General features: G+C 45.4%; 1 protein-coding gene across 2 annotated transcripts; it reads right to left on the reverse strand.

The window, feature by feature from the left end:
• Positions 1 to 2,891: 2,891 nt before the first annotated feature.
• LOC144110437 (uncharacterized) lies at positions 2,892 to 12,758 on the reverse strand. 2 transcript variants are annotated; one of them, XR_013309839.1, is made up of 4 exons: positions 12,545 to 12,758; positions 12,048 to 12,481; positions 6,204 to 6,282; positions 2,892 to 3,064 (listed from the first exon to the last, which is right to left on the reverse strand). XR_013309839.1 is itself a non-coding variant. In XM_077643335.1 (3 exons), exon 2 carries the CDS (start codon positions 12,452 to 12,454, stop codon positions 12,092 to 12,094), a length of 363 nt encoding a protein of 120 aa, XP_077499461.1. In that variant the 5' UTR covers positions 12,455 to 12,481; positions 12,545 to 12,758; the 3' UTR covers positions 2,892 to 3,064; positions 12,048 to 12,091. The 2 variants fall into 2 exon arrangements, 1 of the variants encoding a protein (XP_077499461.1); XM_077643335.1 differs by lacking the exon at positions 6,204 to 6,282.
• Between the last annotated feature and the right edge of the window lie 8,420 nt (positions 12,759 to 21,178).

Raw genomic sequence — 21,178 nt, forward strand, 5'->3', positions numbered from 1 at the left:
TACAAAAAAAATTGGACGACGCTTAAGCTTCGACTTTAAGCTGAACGTGACAGGCAATGCTGTCAGGGTATTACTCATGTACGCATTAGACCACAAAGACACTTCACGAAGTCAAATCAAATCTTTATTTTCCATCAGGTGCTACAGATGGAGGGACTACGGAAAAAAAAAGCTGCCACTTGGCAGCTTGACGAGTCCGCAGACCCATATATAAGGCAGCGTCTAGACAGCACCAGAGCATAAACAAGCGATAAACAAATCAAGACACTTGATGAAAGCAAAATAAAAGAAGGAATCCCGGGCCAGATCAATCAAACACCGTCAGCACAAAAGAATGAACAAGCGATAAGCATGTCAAGACACTTTATATATGCAGAAGAAAAGAAAAAGTCCTGAACTAGATAAAACAAACACCAGAATAGATGAAATCACGTTAGTCAATGACCAAACAGTGGAGCAACTAAATAAATAAAAATTCGGTGACTGATAATAGTTAAAAAGAGATGGCAGAGAAAAAAACAAACGCTCCATACCAGAATTCAAGCGTGGTACAGCAACCTTCCAGTTTTCTCCAAGTCTAGTATTATAACATTTCTCATTTCTTTCTAAATGTGCCAATGCATCGAGGCTATAAATATTTTTTTCAGTTCATATTTAAACCTAGCACTCAAACGGTAGCGGTATAGCTTGTGAGCTGTAATAACATGTGCCCTGTGAAAGAATTCTGCAGTGGTTGCATTATAACCAGCATTATACACGTGGCGTAGATACCGTTTTTGCATATGGAATATTTTTTGTGTGTTAGAGAAAGTAGTTGTGCCCCAGAACAAGTTGGCAATAGTTGACGTGTGGATAGAAAAGAGAATTATAGACCAATATATTTGTTTTAGTAGAAAGCATGTCACAGACCACAAGGAATTCATTAGGTCTACTTTTATTCAATTCCAACCAACGAGCCTTCGTAGCATGTGCTGGACGTGTTCGCCTTGCAGTTTGAAAGACCTGGTTTCGATTTCCCGTATATCCACAAGATTTTTTTTATTTGGAGGTTTTCGTGTTACAACGCCAATAACGCTTACACCGGCTTTTCTGTGACACGAGCTCCTGAAATTTGTAGCGTTGAAGATTCCATTTCATGGCGCTGTAGGGCTTCGAAGAAAGGATTTTTCTTTGTTTCAGAAACTGGTATCAATCGCATCGTCTTGTCCGTGGTTTTATAAGCACGCGCCATCCGTGCTTAGCACCAGTGTGTGCTAACTTAAAACTTGAAAATATCATCTGGCTAATAACTAATTTTATAACTGGCGTTTGCTGCGCCGACGTTTCTCTCTAAATATATTTTCATTTTAGACCACCAATTCTTCACAACTTTCGAAACTACATTGAAACACCCTACATTGAAACACCCTTCACTGAAACACACTTGTGTTGGTGGTTATCCAAAGCTGTGCGGGTTACCTGAAGCTTTAGCCAAGCACCACAAAGGGTCAAAGCATATACGTTTCAGCATTGAAAAATAAATAGAAATAAAACAATTAAAACGGCGTCGTTATCACCTCGCTTATGCATCTACCAAATAAAACTGTTGACACGGGCTTATAAAGGACAATATTTCGGACCAGAGTTCTCTCCTGGCGTCGAAAAGCGCTTTATTCGGGGCCACGCGAACCATGCCAACGTTGAAGTTGCGATGCTAGAAAGCGGTGCAAATCGCGACACTGACGAGGTCACCGCCAGGTTATGGACTGGGTGGTGTGTCAAGAGTAGACCTGGCTTCCAGCCCTGAGCCTACTTCGGCACGAAGGTTGCAAAAGCAGCTGCATGAGCACGAGGCAGCCAGACACCAGGTCGACCTCTGCTTCTAGGGCCTGGAGGACGAGCCGCAGCAAAGTGTTCTTCCAGATGATTTCGTCCATGGCAGCCAGGGAGACCTGCTCCGAGGCTTTATGGACGCGATGGAACTTCGCCTCCAGCTCTCGCAGCTCCTCCTCCTTCAGCAGCAGCTCTGTGCGGAGCCGCTCTGCTTCCATAAGCAGCTCCAGTTTGGCACTGATGACATCAGACCAGGAGGAGAGGCCACTTCTTGGTTGTTGCGGCAGAAATGAAAGAGCCGTCCCACCTGCCGAGAGCAAACGGTGGCAGCTCTCCTGGCGGTCGTGACTGCCGCCGCAGATGGCTGATGTAAGCACGCAAGAACTTCTCTTGGTGTTAGTGGTTCTGTTGATTGTCCTCAGCTGCGCAACACCAGGTGAAGATTCCCGCCACGGTTAATGCAACGTTCCGCTAACATCAGCGTTCGAGCACGCGCCTCACTACCGTCTTCGTTTTCTTCACACTGCTGGCTGCATGGTAATGACCACAAAATCCAAGCTGCCGCTAGGCTGTAGCCGAAGGCTGAGAAGGCCTATCTGTTACTTAAATTATGCTTTCAGAAATCAAAATTTCAACCTTTTAACACTTATTAGAGATATATTAACTTGAATAAAGAAATCGAAATGTGGCTAGTCTGCCTACTTGCCTAATTTCTTTCCCACCCCGCATCTTTTTTTTTTTAAATATTCGTTGAGCCGTGAGAACCTTTATGAAGGAGAGATGTAAAGGAAAGGTGTTCCCACAGCGGTTCCACGTAATTTTTTCTTTGATGCAAACAAAACTACAAAGGGCACTTAATACTACTTATGTGCTTTTAAAGCGAAAGCATTTTCCTGTTATCATCTTTATATTTGTTTTCAATTTATTTTTCAATTTCTATCTTCCTTTCTAATTACACACCAACTAATTAGCATACACTGGTAAGGCAACGCGTGTAGTAGGTTCACCTTTGTCCGCCAAGAACCAACGCCGGTTCGTGGTCGGGTTGAGTGGCCGCCTTGCAATCTGAAAGTCCAGAGTTCAATACCGCACACCTTCGGAAGAAGTTTTGTTTTAATTTGATACCACGGTGACGTCATCTGGGATCTTTCTGACCACTGGTGCTGGCCAGCGTGGTCGGCGGGTTCTGTCTCCGATGAGCCATACGTGCCGCCGCCATGAGCCGACGATAGAGTCTTCCGCCAACCCATTTCTGTGCGAAGACAGAGGTGAACGTCAGCTTTGTGGGCTCGACCAGCAGTTGGTGCTGGCAGAGCGCTGAACGAATTAGTAACGGAATCAAAATTCTTGCGAACCCACGGGCTCACCCAAACTTACTCAGAGAACCTCGGGCTCACTCGAACACATGAGCTCAAAATCATTTACGCTAACAACCCAGTTGGGCTCACTCAGAATCTCCCGTCATCAAGCGTCAACCACTCATAGCGAATTACGTCTCACTCAGACTCACGACTCATCCAGGCTCGCTTACACATTTCAACTCACGACTCGCTTCGGTTCACTTATGGAGGGAATAGTTTAATTGTCTGACGTGTAGCAAAATCTCACTTTTAAAGTTACATCTGCGCTCGCATCCACTAGCTGAGACTGCCATAGAAAACCAATGGGGTGCCCTTTTTTAACATTGAGATTCAGATTTATTCGTATAGATGTGGATAAGTCCAGGTGAAAAGTGATCATAGATCACTTGGGGAACCCTCGAACCCTGCTTTTACAAGGTTTGGTTTGGGTTAGTTTAAGGGGGGTTTAACGTCCCAAAACGACTCAGGGTATGAGGGACGCTGTGGTGAAGGGCTCCGAAAATTTCGACCACCTGGTGTTCTTTAACGTTCACTAAAATTTCAAAATACACGGGCCTCTAGAATTTAGGCTCCATCGAAATTCGACCGCCGCGGCCGGGATCGAACCCGCGTCTTTTGGGGTCAGCAGCCGAGCGCCATAACCATTTAGCCACCGCGGCGGTCCCTTCTACAGGGCATACAACATATATTATTGAACGTTCAGGAGATTTTTCAAGGGGTAACACATTTTATACAATATAAAGCATATTCACACCAAATCTTGCATACATGCACATAAAAACCGCTTTCAAATGCACAGTAATTTCTTCTTGTTAAAGCATCGAGAATTTCTCGCAGCTCATTTATTCCATAACATGGTTATTTGATAAGAGGGGATTCACCATTAAGCAGCGCGAAACACAGGACGTAGTGGAACAAACAAGAGGCGACACGAGTGCTATCTAACAACTTAACTTTTATTTCTAGAAGGGTTAGTTATATAGGCGCCAAAAACACCAACCGAAACAAAGAGCAAAAACACAAAAGCCCAAATCATAAAATCGCAATAGTCCGAAAAAACCCTACGTGCATGCAGCGGGAGGTTAATCGCCTCATTTTAACAAAGCCAACCAGCAATATTAACACATGGCATGCACCTGCCTTGGGGTACGCCAACAGTAGCAGGTTGAAGTGACGACAGGTGGGACCCTGTTTTCACTGTTTGCAACCGGTATTGAAGATAAAACTTTATTAAGCTTAGTGGCATGCCACGTAAACCATATAGTCCCACCTTCCAAAACTGAGTCACTGAGGCTATCAGAAGCCTTTTAATAGTCCAAAAAGGTTTCAAAGCAGACATCTTGATATTCAATTGCATCTAATGTTAATTTTTTTCAGTTAGTAATGCTGTATCGGTGGATTTGCCATATTGAAAAACATGCTGTGAGAGAGGAATGCCTGAATTTCAAGCTGTTCATCAGTCTTTTGTAGATAACTTCTTTTTAATCCTTTAGAGAAGGCCGGTATAACTGAAATCAGGTAGATGATAGACACATTATTTCTGTCTCCTTTTTTATTGATAACAATAACTTTTGATACTTGCATCAATTTCGGACAAACACCAGTGGCTAAAGTCAGGTTATAAACATGGGTGAGGATTGGAGCTGTGCAATCAATGACGTATTTTATGGGTGTAATTTGAATATTCTCTCTATCATAAGCTCTGCAGTTATTCAAAGACTGAAAAATACTGCGAAAATGCGTTTTCGTTAGTGGATTCTAAAAAAAAGGTACAATCATCTGCTCGCATATTTTGTTTATACCTTTCAGTGGATCATTTTGCAATACCGCATCGCGAAAAAAAGGAGTTGCTGCATGTTTTCGTCCTGAGTGGAGCACTTCCAACCTTGTGTGCGTGGTCCAGACGAGATGAGATGTACGAAGGCGGAGGGATGAGTGCGCTACGAATCTTGGGACAAATATGAAAAATTTTTATGGAATAAGCAAATTCGAGAAAATTTCCGACGAGAAGCTAATGAAGGAAGGTCTAACATGCGTTTCATTGATGATATGCCAGCAGTACGATGGTAGTTATGCAGAATGAAACGGAGTTATTCTAGACAAGCTCCAGGGCATAGGTTAGGTTCGCACAGCTAGGGTACCAAATGGATAAAGCGTATTTTAATTTGCTACGGATTAGTGTCTTGTACAGGAGGAGTTTAGGTGAGCAGGGGGTAGAAGAAAGATTACGGCGAAGATAACCAAGCATGCGATTAGCATTGTTAATTATGGTGTAAATGTGAAGGGACCAAGTAAGATAGAAGAGATTTCGATGCCGAGATAACGATAGGAAGTGAGTTTCGAGCGCACTGTTATTTAGGTAATAGACGCTAGGACTGCAGGAATTTCTAGAGACACGTAAGGCTTTACATTTAGATGTATTAAGGTCCATTTTCCACAAGTCCCACCAATTAGTAATAGCACCCATATCATGTTGCAAGACATTAGTAACGTCAGAACGGTTAATTTCCCGAAAGACAACAGAATCATAAGCAGATAATTGAATGTTAGAGGATACACAGTCAGGTAGGTCATTAATGTATATTACGAACAGTAGAGGACCTAACACACAGCCCTGAGGCACGCCAGAACCAACGGAACATAGTGATGTATTGCGATTGTTAGATGATACAAACTGTGAACGGTTTAAAAGAAATTGTTCAAGCCGAAGTAGGATGTTAGGTTCAAGGTTTATTTTGGCTAGATTGAAGAGGAGGAGTCAATGACAAACTTTTTCAAAAGCTTTCTTGAAATCAAGAAATATGCAGTCAGCTATTCAGCCTTTATCAATGATAATATGAAGATTGTGAGTGAATGATGCTTATTGCGTTTCACTTGAAAGAAATTTTCGGAAATCGTGCTGGGCGCTGTTGAAGAACGAGTTAGTTTCCAGCAAGTTAGCGATATGGGAGTACAGGATGTGCTCTCGTAATTTGCAGGGAATATTGGTTAATGAAATTGGGCGGTAGTTGAGAGGAGAACTTTTGCTACCTGATTCGTGGACCAGGACCACCTTTCCGACTTTCCAGTCAGCAGGAAGAGTGCAGGAGTCGATGGACTGCTGAAAAATCTTGCAAAGCATAAGTGATGAGTACGTTCGGTTGCATTTCAAAAATTTGCTTTTAATTAGGTCAGTGCCAGGGCTAGATGATGTTTTAAGGTTGTCAATTAATTTCATGATGCCGCTAGGATCAGTGCAGACGGGGTCCATTATTGGGTACGCATATGACTGAGAGGGTGGTAATGCTGTGATAAAAAAATAAACAAAGTTATTACTGAAAGTTTTGTTTAATACATCGGGGCAGTCTGCATCCGGTATACGGAGTCCGTCAGGATCTGTTAAATGAATTGAGTCGACTTTTCTTGGGTTAACTGCGCGCCGGAACTTACGGGGATCATTCGTAAGCATAGAGGGTAAGGTGTTATTGAGGAATTTGGTTCTGGCGTTCTTGAGTGCGGTTACATATGCGTTTTTAGCTGCCGTATAGGCGCTCCATCGGGCGTCTGAAGGGGATCGTGAAGCACTCCGTTAACAGGCGTTTTTTTTTTTGTTCGATAATCTTTTGAGGTGAAGGTTATACCAAGGTGCGTTTGAGTTGCAAGAAATGGTTCGTAGGGGAATGTGCTTATCGATTAGTTTTTGGATTTTGTTACTGAAGATGCTCCAATTGTTTTCTACTGACCGGTTTTCGAAACCATCAAGGAACGTGTCAAGGAATAGAGACAGCTCATTGTTAATGACCTCGAAATTAGCTTTGTTGTAGTCCCTGATCACTTTTTTTATCCTGTTAGTTTCAAGGGGTGGGGCACATATTTCAAAATGAATAGCTAAACGGTCACTTAACCCGGGAATGTATAGTACATGCGGGACGAGATCGGGGCGTGATGTTAGTATTAAATCCAGTGTGTTTGCGGTAGCTTGCGTTAACCTAGTAGGTTGAGTGAATAACTGAGATAACGAAAAGACTGAGCAAAGATTTAAGAAATCGTTACTGACAGAAGAGAACGGATTAAGAGTAGGCGAACTGGAAGACCAGGGAATGTTCGGGAAGTTAAAGTCACCGAGTAAAAAATATCAGCATTAGGATGCCGGAAGTAGGCGCTATTAGCATCGTGCAACTGTTCGCAGAAGTTTGATGTGAAGTTCGGGGGGCGATAACATAGACCAAGGATTATTTTACGGTGGTGGATTTTAACGCATGCCCAGATGGTTTCAAGGTTGGTATCAATGTGTATCGGATATGACCCAATATTCTTAGAATTGTAGAAATAGCCAGCACAACACCACCACCTCGGCGTTGCGTGTGGTCGCAACGGAAAACGGAAAACTGCGATAAATCAGTTATTACTTCGCTGTCGTGATGTTATAATGAAGCCATGTTTCGGTGAGCGCGATGATGTCGGCATTACATGTGTCAATAAGGGAATGCAAAGTGTCACGCTTGTTAATAATGCTTCTTACATTAGCTTGTAAGACAGATATGCTGCGGGACGGAGACAATTTCCTACTTCCCCTCTCGTATTCCTAGGGTGTGTTATTGACGGTGAGTGAAGAATCTTGAATAACATCCCGCGAGGAGCCAGCTTGTGGTTCGGGACTGGGCTGTAAATCAGCTCGTGACTGAATTAATACAATGCTCTTAGTTAATTCGTTGTAGATGTAAGCTTAATAGAATAAGGATTCTGGGCAGGAGTCGCGATCAGGTGGCATGTGAAATTTTTGAGGCTTTTATGATTAAAAAGAAGAGAAGCACTTCTCTTAGCGACTCTTCGGTATTCTTCCGTAGAAATGAAGTTTCATTTCTTGATAGTTTTTTGTGACATCATGCTCAGTGCAATTTTTCAGTCCTCCTTTTCTAGCGGCCGTCTGTTGTGTGCTTTTGTAGGAGAATTTTCGTTATTCGTTTTATCTTTTTAGTATTTGTTGTTTTTCGGTTTCTGACTGCTTTTGCTTCATTTGTTTGACTGCGTTTGCTGCGATTGTTATTTGTGTTTGGTTTTTTACTGTCTCACTCATTTTGCTTCTCACGTATGACTCTGCTATTGCTACGATTGTGTGACACTGCTTTGGCTAAGAGATGGCCTCCTCCTTTTACTTTTTAATTCCTTTTATTAGAATCGTTTACTTTTTCTGCAAGGTTAAAATTTTTCTTATTCGTTTCCTGATGTTGATGCTTTTTTCCACGTGTAGGGTTCAGAGCGATAATGCAATGTCACATGCTTGAGCGGAACTGTTTAAATATGCCACCTTTCCGCGCAATAAACAGTTGGTAGTGTGCGCATGTGGTGTTTCTTTCTTGTTAGTGTCCTTGTTTGCGCCGCCGTTCATTTCATCATGCACCAACTCGCCCCTCAAGCCGTTATTCTGAACATGTCTGGGTATCAGCTACAAGTGCCAGTAAAAGAACGTGGCTAGAGGTAGTATATTTAGGGACACAGCACAAATGCAGATAAGAAAACAAGGATCGAGTTAAGTGTCTTGATGACGAGATAAAGCAGTTTGGAGAGGCGCAGATGTTATTCTGCTGGGTGACATGAATGGCAACATCGAGGATCTGGATGGATACACAGATTGTGATGGGAAGTTGATGCTAGAACTCGGTGAGCCGCGGAACTTAGTGACTGTAAATAGAGAAACAAAATGTGAAGGACAAATCACGGGGTAGTACCGTAACATGAAAACGACCATTGAATACTGCTTAATCTCGCAGAGGGTGTATAGCAAGCTCGAAATAATGTAAATAGACGAAGAGGGGAAGTAGAGCCTCGGAAGTGATCATAAGCGTATTAGTCTACAGTTAGGAGCCCTGCTCAAAAGAGAAATGCCGGGAAGTCAAAAAGAGTACGCAATATTAAATGACGAAAAAATAGCGCAAATAGCGGCCGGCATAGAGGAAGCAATAGAGACACATCCCATGGAAAAGAGGGATTATAATAAGTTAGAACTACTCATTAGTAGAAAAATAAAACAAGTAAAAGGAGTAAACCGCTGAAGAGGAAAGAGGAAGCCACGAAGTTGGTGGAATAAGGAAATTAGGGAGGCCATCAAACAACGATGGTTGGCATCACGGGAACACAGAGAAGGGAAGAGGGCCCAGTTATCTGAAGAGGAAATAGGCCGAAAATGGGAATCTTATTGACAAGCATCTTATCGACAAAAGAAACAGGAAGTGCAGGTCGTAGTCCAGGCTAACATAAAGCAGTACTGGGATCGCTGGCTGCCTGAAGTTCGCGATGCAACAAAAGGGGGTCGAGATAATTGTGGAACCATATAAGCTGGCTGTGTAAAGCGAATCACTGAAAGCAGGAACAGATTCACGATGACGAGGAAAAAGGTTTAGGAGGACATGACGCTGTGAACTACATTGCATCTGTTATAGCTGAGTCATTTGAGAAAGACGATAGGGTAATCGCCCCAAATGAGGGAGCAACACAGTATAGTGCAACATAAAACTGCTTAGGACTGTCCAATCTTAACTAGAAAAAGGCGGAAGCAAATATTCTAAAATACACGTCCGTAGGAATAGACGAAATTCCAATCAAATTAATTAATGAACTTGGCGCATGAGGCAAGGAAACGCTGATATAAGCATTGGAGGAAGTCATAAAAATCAAGCAAATTCCACACTGCTGGAAACCGAGTAAAGTGGATTTGATTTCTAGAGCGGAAGGTGATAAGACGAACATAAAATCCATCCGACCGATTAGGATAACATCAGTTACATACAGGCTGGCGATGCAGGCGGTGAAGATAATGCAGTCATGGGTAGAAAGTAATAGAATACTCGGAGAAATTCAGAACGGGTTCAGAAGTGCTAGGCGCTTAGATGATAGCCTGTTCGGGCTTGCCCAGTGCATAGAAATAGGTAAGGTGGAAAACAGACCTCTGTATTTAGCCTTCCTGGACATAAGCGGTATATACGACAACGTGAACAGGGAACTCCTGTGGAAGATACTAAAGGTTGAAGGTATCGGTCGTCATTTTATTGATATTCCACAAGAAATATATCGGGAAAATTTGTTTTTACTAAACAAATTCTCACCCTTAAGGATGTAAATCAGGTGTCCCCAGACGAACACCCATTTCCAATTGCTGGGTGCTAAAAAAGGTTGCAGAGATCAGCATCCTTAAGGAAGGGTGCACTTAATAATACTTTAAAGAATGTAATGGTTGCACCCTCAATAAAGGGTACTATTTTTCCGTAACACCTCTACGAATGCAAGTTGGAAGGGTGCTCCACATTGATCCACCACTGAAGCAAAAGCCTTTGATGCGCACCCTCTAAACTTTCATGGTGTGCACCCTTCCTGAAGGGTGCTGATCTTTGCACCCTTTTTAGCATCCAAAAGGGTGTTCGTCTGGGGACAGCTGATTTGCACCCTTATGGGTGAGGAATTGTTTAGCGTGTATAAGAGTACGACAACTGTCAAGGCGCACAGATGAATAAGGCAAGGTTGTCCTCTATCACCGCTGCTGTTCATGCTTTATATGATAAGCATGGAAAGAAGGCTACAAGGAAGCAATCTAGGTTATAATCTGTCATACAGATTATGCGGAAGGGTTGTTAAGCAACGACTACCGGGTTTAATGTATGCGGACGATATTGCACTGTGAGAAGATAGACAGGAAGATTCGCAAACTCTGGTTAACTGCTGTGAAGACGAAGGAGACAGTCTAGGTTTCAGTTTTAGTGCAACTAAGTCAGGTGTGATGATTTTCAACCATAACCTGATCAGGAGCTTACAATACAAGGCCATGAAATACCGCGAGTGGCCGAATAAAAATATCTTAGGCTGTGGATAAACGAAGGGCAGATGTACATGGAAAAGCACGAACAGTCTCTAATAGCAAAAGGGCGAAGAGATGCCTGGATAATGAAATAAAGGGCATTGTGGGGGTACAACAGGTGTGAAGTACTGAGAGGTATTTGGAAAAGAATAATGGTGCCGAGGCTCACTTTCGGGAATGCGGTTCTGGGCTTTAGGGCAGAAGTTCAGTCGAGTTTAGAAGAAAATCAGAGAGCTTTTGGAAGACTAGCACTACGTGCCCACGGCAAAACCACAAACAAGGCAGTACAAGAAGACATGGGCTGGGCATCGTTCGAAGCACGGAAGCTCAGAGTAAAATACTACACGAAGAACTCCTGAGGAAAGTGGACGATAACAGGTCCGCAGCTAAGGTATTTAAATACCTATACAGAACGAGCGTTGACTCACAATGGCGGAAAAGAACTAGGAACCTAGCCAGTAAGTATGCCAGACACGAGGACGGAGAAAGAAAGTGCTTTAAACGTGAGCTTAAAAACGCGGAAGGTAAAACTTGGATATATTCAATGAAAACGAAGCATAGTGTACAACTATATCGATACTGGGAAAGGCAGATCAGGAAGGAAGCGTTTTATGATAACTCAACAGGCAGTGCCCTAATCTTTGAAGCCAGGTCAGGAGGTCTTACAACGCGCAGCTATAAAAAGAAATTTAACGAAGAAGATGGCACATGTGCTGCGTGTGGTAAATCTGTAGAAACAATAGAACACCTTATGCTAAAATGTGATGGTATCCATCATGATGTCGATGCAGGCACAGTCACTCTTCCTGACGCCCTAGGCTTTAGAAGTACCAATAGTCATGTAAATAAATCTGCGGTATAAATTAGTAAAACGCCATTGGAAGATTGGTGGCTCAAAATCAGAGAGGTGACATAAGAGTGTAGGGAGACGCATTTAAAAAAATGGCGAATTTTAATAAATTACAACAAAGTTAAACAAAAATAAACGAGGAAAGCTGAGCATTGTGGCAACCGCCATCACTGCGTTAAAAAGGCGACGCTTTTACCTTCCAACCATCCATCCAACCATCCTGACGAGAACGCCGCCAGGTTATGGACTGGAGGGTGTGTCACCAACAGACGTGGCTTCCAGACCTACTCCTCCTCCTCCGCCACGAAGGCTGCACAGCAGCTGCATGAGCCTGGGGCAGCCAGACACCAGGTCGACCTCTGCTTCTAGGGCCTGGATGACGCGTAGCAGCAAGGCCTTCTTCCTGGTGATTTCGTCCCTGGCTGCCAAGTATGTCTGCTCCGAGGCCTTAATGACGCGGTGGAACTGGACGTACCGCTCTTTCAGCTCCTCCTCCTTCAGCAGCAGTTCTATGTGCCGCCGCTCTACCTCCAAAAGCAGCTCCAAGTCGACATAGATCACGTCCGTCCTGGAGGAGCGGCCGCTTGTTGGTTCTTCTTCCATACTCCTCCTCAGTTTCTTTGAGTGCAACTGCGATTCGTGGGCAAAATTTGAGAAGGAATGCTTGCCGTGGAAATGCAAGAGGCGTCCCACCTGCCGAGAGCAAACGGTGGCAGCTGTCCTGACGGTTGGGACTGCCGCCGCAGATGGTGCACTTCAACACGCAAAAGCTGCTCGTGGTGTTAGAGGTCCTGTTGATTGCCCTCAGCAGTGCAGCATCAGGAAGCCATCTTGAAACGACAGTTAGATAGAAGATTCCCACAACGGTTAATGCAACGCTGCGCTAACATCACTGTTCGAGCACGCGCCTCACTATCGTCTTCGTTTTCTTCACACTGCTGGCTGCATGGTAATTACCCCAAAATCTAAGCTGCCGCTAGGCTGTAGCCGAAGGCCGAGAAGGCCTATAATTTACTTTAATTATGCTTTCAGAAGTAAGAAGAGTCCAACCTTTTAACAATTATTATAGGTATATTAACTATGAATAAAGAAATAGAAATGCGGCTAGTCTGCCCACTTGCCTAATTTCTTTCCCACTCCGCATTTTATTTTTTTAACATTTGTTCAATCGTGAGAACCATTGTGAAGGAGAGAAGTAAAGGAAAGGTGTTCCCACAGCGGTTCCACGTAATTTTTCGCTTGGTGCAAACAAAACTACAAAGGGCACCCAATACTACTTATGCTCTTTTAAAGCGAAGGCATTATTTTGCCTTTTATTTTCTACATATCCATTTATTTACAATTTATTTCTCAATTTCTTTCATCATTTATAATTGCAGAGCTACTCATTAGCATACACTTGTAGCAACCAACGCATCTAGTAGGCTCACCTCTGTTCGCCAAGAACCAAGGCTGCTTTGTGGTAGGGTTGCGTGGGCGCCTTGCAATCTGCAAGTCTGGAGTTAAATACCCCACTCCTTCGGAAAAAATTTAATTCGTTACCATGGTGACGTCATCTAGGATTTTTCTGACCACTGCTGCTGGTCAGCGTGGTGGCAGGCTTTATTTCCGACGAGTCATACCTACCGCCGCCAGAAGAGAGTCTTCCGCCAACCCGCTTCTATAAGAAGACAGAGGCGACCGTTATCTCTGTGTCCTCGACAAGCATCTGGCGCTGGCAGAGTGCTGAACGAATTGGTTACGGAATCAAAAGTATGGTCAATCTGCGGGCTCCGTCGAACTCAAACGTAGAAGCTCGGGCTGACTCGAACACTGGATCTAAAACTCATTTAGGCTCACAACTCACTTGAGTTAACTCAGACTCACCCGTCATCCGCGGTCAACCACTCCTAGCGACTCACGTCTCCCTCAGACTCGCGACCCATTTGGACCCACTCATTTCAGCTCACGACTCATTTGGACTCACTCATTTCTACTCTTAACTCACCTGGACTCACGAATGTTTTGGGCTCACGAGGTTCGGCTCGCGACTCACTTGGACTCGCTCATTTCGACTTACCAGTCATCTTTGCTCACTCAATCGCGTTCGCTCGCACATTTAACTCATGGCCCATCCAGGCTCATCTTCAGTTGGTACTCCTACAAGGTCACACATACGACAGCTTAATGGTTTTACGCCCAACAGCCCAAGTTACCCTCTTAAAACTCCAGAAAAGCTGTTAAAAACATGGTGATGCGAGCCACTACAATGACATACCACGAAAATGAAATGCATTTACTTCAAAATTTCGGCCAAGAGCGTGTTCATTATTACGGGCCAGCGGGAAACGCGTTTATGTACATTACAACCTTGCGTCCAATGGGCATCGTGCATTCACTTGGTATCATGGGATTGTTCAACATCACATCATAGATTTATTTCATTTGATCCGACTACAGTTTACCGAATTGACCATAAGGACATCACGATCTGAAAGGGAGCCCACACTCACCACTGCTCCAATCATGATGTGAACGTAATTTCGGGATCATTCTCGACTCACGTCATGATCTCAAATGATCCAGCCCGAGGGAGCCTGAGTGAGTCGACTCATGAGTGAGTCCGCTAACCTATACTGGACTGCTCCCGACATTGACGTGACGTCAGGACAGCGCGCTGGTTAGGGAAGGGTATATCCCTATGAGTGACCTATTGCTCCTAGTTAGGCAATGTAAGAGTGGTTAGAAAGAAGCTCGCGGAGGAAAACCGCTCTCTTGCTGCTACCCTCCTGTCCCGAGGGAACCCTTTCTGTCCACCGATCCACGGACCCAACGCCGGTCGACCACGACGACGTGGTGAGCTTTTCGAAGCTCGATTTAATTGGATAGAACATCCTTCCGCAGTGTGCTTTACCTCGCGTTAGGAAAATGAACTATTTCGTAGCGTGCTCTGCCGTGGTTTATTTCGCCCGAACCCTTCCATGTCTGCGACTCTGCACCACGGGTTGGAGAAACGTGTCGCGTACGAGTAACGCCTGCGTGTAGCGGGCACGGAAGTTTACCTTCCCCGCCGCCTGGATGCAAAGTGACCCCGATGCACAGTGTACGACGCCGATGTTTACCCCGACATCACTAACCACAGGTGTAGTGGCCGCCGACTGTCAATCTAAGGGCATACCTCAATTGCTCATACTATGATCAGGATCATAAATTCTCGTCCATGACAAGCGCCCATTCCTGAAGCCGGGAGGCACTGAGTACCAAGCTGGCTATTCCCAAGCTGCTGTTTATCTCAAGACATCAGCGTATTTTCGGGGCCACCGAAGGGGCGTTACAAATGACAAGACAGTGAAGGCGACCACTCGAACATTTTTGGGAGACCTCCGGGCTGCCTGTCCGCAGCGCCATCAGGTTTCACAATGTCGCCAGAGGCTGTCGACCGCGCTCGGCTCTTTTGCAGCGGCGACAGTTCGTCGTTCCTGTATAATGTCTCTCGTGATGGCTTCTGTGTTTTCAGGTGCTTTGGGAACGCTTTTAGTACGGTGCCCCTCGGGAACTTAGAGACAAAAAAAGGCCCTTGCTACATCCTCCCACACCTTTCTCTAAGGTGACGAAAGTCAAATGTTTTCAACGGAACTACAAATATTGAACAAAAGGCTGAACATTTCAGGTGTCCTTGAAGCACACAGGAGTAACAGTTCTACCCCTCCGATATGATGCGTTCGCCCTATATAGCGATGCCGTGTACCATAGGTCCGTGTTATTCAGCGGACTAAATCACGCCATAGACAGGTAGGTTCTTTTTCCCCCTTCTCCTTCCTTCGCTCAGGTTAAGGGGACACACCATGCGACGAACGTCCACCCCCCCCCCCCCCCCCGCCCTCTCCGGTACTGTTCGGTCGGCATCGAATGATACGAACAGTACACGCAACACTGGGAGCCGTGGGATCGAGGAAACCTCTTTCCGTCCACAGAATGGCTCAGTAGAATCCGATGTTCAGTGAACAGTGATGCCATAATTACACTCTGCCAGCAATAAAGAAAATGTATAGTGGTGGTTCAAATGCGCAAACACACACACACAGACAAAGTAAGAGACGACACAAACCAGCGCTGAACTTAAACTTCCGAAGTAAAGTCACCGGCTTCTGCTTGCTCTGCGCCGGATTCTTAGTGACACTTTTGAAGTTCTTCATAACTGCTTCATGGGCCTTTTCAGAATACTGGTCCTCTGACATTACTACAAAGAAACCCTGCTTATCCGACTGTACTATGCGCAAGCGGTTGTCGTACAGATAATTGACTAATGAACGAAACTGCTTAGACTTCCCTTTCGAACTAACGCATCTAGAAGCGGGACACCTCGCCATAACCAGCGGGCTTTTCGTGATGGGTGTAGTACTACAGACAAGCTTACAAAATTCCTGTGGAACTTCGTCCGGCCTTCTCTTCCCAAAGCCAAGAGGCATTCTTCTGCGGGAGGGAAGCTTTTGGTACTTGTAGAAATCGCCGTGGATCCAAGGCATGCACAATTTACGTCTTGGACCGAAGTTTTGCCTAAAATTGGGCATGATGACTGTCGAAAGGTTGGCGCTTGCACGAGATGTGTCTTCTCAAGCCCCAGCTGCAGATCGACCAAAAAGCGAGTCAGAGTGCATTGATGCCGTTTCTAGACGCGTTAGTTCGAAAGGGAAGTCTAAGCAGTTTCGTTCATTATAGTCACTATCTGTACGATAACCGCTTGCGCACAGTAAAGTAGGATAAAGAGGGTTTCTTTGTTATAATGTCAGAGGACCAGTTTTCTGAAAACGCCCATGAAGCAGTTATGAACAACTTCGAGAGCGTCACTAAGAATCCGGCGCAGAGCAAGCAGAAGGCGGTGACTTCGCAAGTTTAAGTGCAGCGCTGGTTTGTGTGTCTCGTCTCTTACTTGGTCTGTGTGTGTTTCCGCTGTTGAACCACCACTATGCATCGACAACAAATAGCCCAATCTGCAGTTCTCCTAAAGAAAATGCAAATACTACGTATGCTATGTTCAATTTGACTTCAAGCCCCTGCTTTTCTGGCATCGAGTCAATTTATGATTGAGACGGAGATGGCAAGGGGTCGGCAGCGCGCAAACTATAGAAGCTTTCTTCGGGATGTTTCTCTTGCTCGGACTTGCCAACGTTTCAACCGTGCGCCAGACACGCGGTGATAGATGCGACTTTCGCCTTGACGGCATGCATAAAACTACTCCATATCAGCTGACCATCTTTAATAAAAAAAAGTAAAATACAGTAAGCAACGTCTACCGCCCTCAACTCAGTTTCTTCAAACTGCCGGTCCCATGAGAAAATTTTGAATGCCCCTTCCACCAAATCAGTCCATTTCTTCTACGAGACATAAATAAGGAACATGGACGCTGTGATTATATAACAAGAAAGCGTTGCTGGTTAAGTTCTGCATAAATAGCGCAACCGCTTAACTTGAATGGTTAAATGGCAAAACGCAGGCTTTAGATTCGAGCAAAGTTACAAAACGTATCTTTATACCCGGCGCTAAAAGATTGCATGGCCCCGTATCTGGACTGGGCCCAGCACTATTCGTTGCCCCTTCCGCCCGGGCTGCGAACGCGACCGCGGCCCGCTGTCAATTTCTAATGATCGGCCGGGCACGATGCTGATTCAGTAGTGCCCGTGCAGATGATTTTCATGACGAAACTTACCTCTCAAAAAGAAAAAAAGATAGGAATACAACAAGTAGTAAATAGCGCCTGAAAAGCCTTCTGACAGCAATAAGCGCAATCAGGTTCGTGTCACCGACCGGGGCCTGCTCAATTTGGGCACAGCAGAAAAAAAAATGGTGAGAAAAACAGCCCTTCATGTCCTCGTTTTCAGCGACTCCTGATGCAACTTTAGGAGAGAAATTTCAAAAAAAACAACGGCTTTAGTACAAGCGTAACCTGTTGCCCTCGTAAGTGCGCTATAGTAAACTTAGCGTCCAAGCGCACTATGACATTGTTACGGACTTAGCTTTATTTACATGGCGAGGAGGCTTCCTACGTCAGTGACAATTATGAAATCATATCATTTTCCATAAAGAAGAGAGTTTCCGTTCGAGCAGAGCTGGTAGCATTACTAAGTTCACTCTCCAGATCCCAAGAGGGGAATTCCCAACTTCAAGGACCACATGCGCTTGGGTTAGGTAAAGGTTGTCCAAAAATACAAAGTGCTTGCAATTAGCTTTTCTTAGGTCAGGAACGCATGCGAAGATACCATTCTACATAAGCTGATAGCATCCATCATCATCATCATCAGAAGGACTACGCCCACTGCAGGGCAAAGGCCTCTCCCATGTCTCTCCAATTAACGCTGCCCTTTGCCAGCTGCACCAACCCTAGGCCTGCGAGCTTCCTAATCTCCTCCGCCCACCTAACTTTCTGGTGCCCCCTGCTACGCTTGCCTTCTCTTGGAATCCACTCCGTTACCCTTAACGACCAGTGGTTATCTGGCCTTCGCGTTGGATGCACTGATCAAGCGCATTTATTCCTCTTGATTTCGACGAGGATGTCATTAACTCGCGTTTGCTCCCTCACCCACTCTGCTCGCTGCCGGTCTCTTAATGGGGCTGTGAAAAGTCGTCTCAACAAAGATGCGGTGTGCCTGGGATGCTAAAGGACGCCCCTTCACAAATATCCTCAAGCAAGAATTTTTTAGATGTGTTTCGTGGAAGCTGAGTTATGTATAGTCAAAATTTGAATTCCCGCGTCTTCGCGCCTTTCCCTCTCCTCTCGGCACTTTTTGCACGCTAAAATGACGGCGTTCCACCGCCCTTCCCTCGCACTCGCCCTCACCGCCGGCTGCCGACGCGCGCGAACCAATGCTAGCATTCCGCTACATGACGTAATGAGCGCTACATGACGTAACGAGCGAGGATGGTGGCGTCCCGAGCGCTGATTGGGGCGCAAGCCCAGCACCGCATGCTGCCGCTATGCGCGGAAGCGGGAGTTTTAAAACATGTATTGTAAATTATCGGCTCGCTTTTCAGGTCTTGTACGCGGCATGAACGCTCGTTGCTGTGTACTCTACATAATGTGACCATTGTGTAGACAACCTCAAGCACCCTTCTCAGGAACCCTTTAATGCTACGCCTATCAATGCGGTTAGCTATAACTCCGCTGTCCTTAATTAAGTTGAGCTGAACATTAGCCTCCACGTTCCGTCCCTATAGGTGAGTGCCGGAGAGATACAGCTGTTATACACAATTCGCTTGATGGACATTCGTATACTGGCATTCCTGATCCGAGAGAACCGGCCAAATGCGCTCCACCCCATTTTTATCCTTCTAATTATTTGCCTATCCCGATCAGCGACCACCACCTGCTCTAAGTCAACATATTCCCTTACCACTTCCTGCATCTCGCTGCCACTTGTGAACTGCTGTTTTCGTTCAAGGTTTTTAGCAATAATTTGGTTTTCTGCATATTAATTTTTCAATTCAGAAAAAGAAGCCACCCAAAAGACGCACACAGGAAAACTGAGAAGATAGGAAGGAGAATGGATTGCCAAATATTTATTAGAATGTCCGCAACTCAAGTATATAAAGGACACTCAATCACAGTCACATTACCCACTCACAATAGCTTTCACATCAACCTTCCAGCATGGAAACAAAATTTACAGTGACGGCAACACCTTCTATCTTACGAATGATCTCCCAGTTACCGGTGGCTACTTCTGGTACAAAAACATCTTAGCAAAAGCAGTGTCATAATAATCATTGCCAAAAACAGTCACACAGAATAAAAGAACACGAGAAAAATAAAAAACGCTCTCGCCGAATAAGTATCAAACAATAAAAAAACATGCCGAACGAAATTTTCGAATATTAGAAGACACACATTCCCTGTGAAGGCATGGCGATTATGAAACTGAATCCATGAAAGCGATTTCCTTACTCCGAAGTGCAACAGAGCAATCACCACAACATGCGTCTCCTTTCATAGTAATCTAGAGAGCCTTTAGGGATTCCCGAGCTGTCTTATCGCGACTCCTTTCAAGAATTTCGATACCGTCAAGCACCGGCTCACATTTGCCCTATTTGCAATGAAGAGGAAAATTGTACCCATTCTCCTTTTCTAAAAATTTAGGGTGCTCCCATGTTGTATCGTTAATACAACGACCCGTTTGGCCTATATAGACAGCGCCGCAAGTCAGTGGTATTTCATATACAACACCAACAGCACATTCAACAAAGGGATTGCCATGCCTCTTTTCGCACTGGGGCCTCTTGGTTCTTCCGATACATGCGCACAAGCCGCTCAGCTTTCTTGGGGCTGAGAACACAAGCACGTCACACCTGACAGCCACCTTTTTTAGGCTGTGGGCAACACGGTGCGTACAAAGGACCACTTGTGGTCTCCATTGTCGATGCTTGGCTCTGGCACTTTTCTTCCAATTCAATTTTTGTGATAGGGCCTCTGTTACGGCAGACACAACAGAGCATTGCAACCCCGCATTTTCAAGTGCCATGTGTATATTTGAGCCCCAGAATTTCGAATAAATAGTTGGTATTCCATCCTTTTTCCTGTCTTCTCCTCAGTTTTCCTCTGTGCGTCTTTTGGCTGGTTTAGTTTTTATGCGTTGCATATTGAAATCACTCAGTTCAGCCCTTGGGCGCGGCCGGGCAGCCACCAAACCACGTGACGTGACGTCACGACAGCCGCAGGAAAAGCTGGGCCCCAACTCGCGCGGTCGCGCGTGGCCGCAGCCACCACCTGACTCCCGCTCCTCCCGCTAGGGGCGCTGCGCCGGCGCATGACGTCACGGAGGAAAAGCTGGGCCCCAACTGGCGCGGTCGCGCGCGGCCGCAGCCACCACCTGACTCCCGCTAGGGGCGCTGCGCCGGCGCGTGACGTCACGGAGGAAAAGCTGGGCCCCAACTGGCGCGGTCGCGCGCGGCCGCCACCTGACTCTCGCTCCTCCCGCTAGGGGCGCTGCGCTATGATTGACGTCACGGCATATGTATAAAAGAGCTGCGCTCCTTCGCCGGGACAGTCTTATACCCCTGTCACACGGGCATTTCGAGGGCCCTCGAACCGATAGTCTATCGACTCAGAGGCGATCGAGCGCTGCTACACGGGCAGTTTCAATGGCGATCGAGTCAATAGCCTATCGAGTCAACGGAGCAGCACGGAACTCCATCGAGATATGCAACGCATTCTTGGCTTAACCAAGCTAAGCCTGGCAATTTTTTAATATAATGCACCAATTAGCCCAACAACCTGTGTTACTTAATTTCCCTGGAGGTAGAATGGGCTGACAATGTCGTCGAGGGCTATGATCTATCGAGCACTTAACGTCACCT

This window comes from Amblyomma americanum, chromosome 11 (genome assembly GCF_052857255.1).
Source record: "Amblyomma americanum isolate KBUSLIRL-KWMA chromosome 11, ASM5285725v1, whole genome shotgun sequence".
NCBI classification, from domain to species: Eukaryota; Metazoa; Arthropoda; class Arachnida; order Ixodida; family Ixodidae; genus Amblyomma; species Amblyomma americanum.

Bases quoted from the DNA above. Each gene is read 5' to 3' on its own strand.
- LOC144110437 (XM_077643335.1), bottom strand. From the start codon at position 12,454: ATGGAAGAAGAACCAACAAGCGGCCGCTCCTCCAGGACGGACGTGATC.